Source organism: Micropterus dolomieu, linkage group LG13, assembly GCF_021292245.1.
Source record: "Micropterus dolomieu isolate WLL.071019.BEF.003 ecotype Adirondacks linkage group LG13, ASM2129224v1, whole genome shotgun sequence".
NCBI classification, from domain to species: Eukaryota; Metazoa; Chordata; class Actinopteri; order Centrarchiformes; family Centrarchidae; genus Micropterus; species Micropterus dolomieu.
The window spans coordinates 19,193,002-19,193,721 of NC_060162.1; the positions used below are offsets into that span (position 1 = coordinate 19,193,002).

The 720-nt window shown below is 54.2% G+C and overlaps 1 protein-coding gene across 1 annotated transcript in view; it reads left to right on the forward strand.

Moving 5' to 3' along the window:
* The window catches only part of tnksa (tankyrase, TRF1-interacting ankyrin-related ADP-ribose polymerase a), a 106,349-nt gene that overhangs the window by 39,995 nt on the left and 65,634 nt on the right, over positions 1 to 720 (forward strand). The window contains exon 5 of the mRNA XM_046066230.1: positions 582 to 618. Coding sequence (XP_045922186.1) covers positions 582 to 618 — 37 coding nt within the window. The remainder of the gene's footprint in view (positions 1 to 581; positions 619 to 720) is intronic.

The window sequence follows — 720 nt, forward strand, 5'->3', positions numbered from 1 at the left end:
GGGGGGGGGGGGGGGGGGGGGGGGGGGGTTTGTTTATTTCTGTTGTGTTTTTTTTTTTTTTTTTTTTTTTGATGGTAACTGCGTCTGCTGAGCCCACAGGGAGGGGTAAAAAAGCAGAGAGACGGGAGAGGGAAGGAGATGATGGAGAACGAGGGAAGATGGTTAGCATTATGAGTGGCGGCCGAGAGACGGGAAGCAAGCGCGGCAAAGGAGGGAGGGATGGACGGATTGGCGGACGGATAGAGGCAGAGCGCGTGTCAGTCTGCCGCTCGTCGCCCAAACAATGAACGTGCTGTGGTCGCTGCCGGCAACGCATCGTCACGGCAACCGGAGCCAGAGGGGTGCGCACTGAGTGAGAATGGCAGAGAAAGAGAGGAGGGGGGAGAGAGAGAAAGAGAGGAGGAGGAGAGGGAGAAACAGAGATGGTGTCTTCCCCCAATTGATAGATTCTTCTGTGTGTTTGTTTGTGTCTTTAAGTGTATGTGTGTGTGGTTCTTTCTGCTTGATCATGTGTGTCTGTGTGTGGTCGGTGTGCGTTAGCAACCAGTTGTCTGACACCATGATCTTCTGTAACCATCTAGGTGAATACAAGAAGGATGAGCTTCTGGAGGCAGCGAGGTGAGTACCAGAACCTGCATGCTCTTTGTTTTCATTTTGCTTTTTCCCCCTCCTGTTTTCTCACCGTGTTGTGCTCCCCCCCCCCCCCCCCCCCCCCCCCTG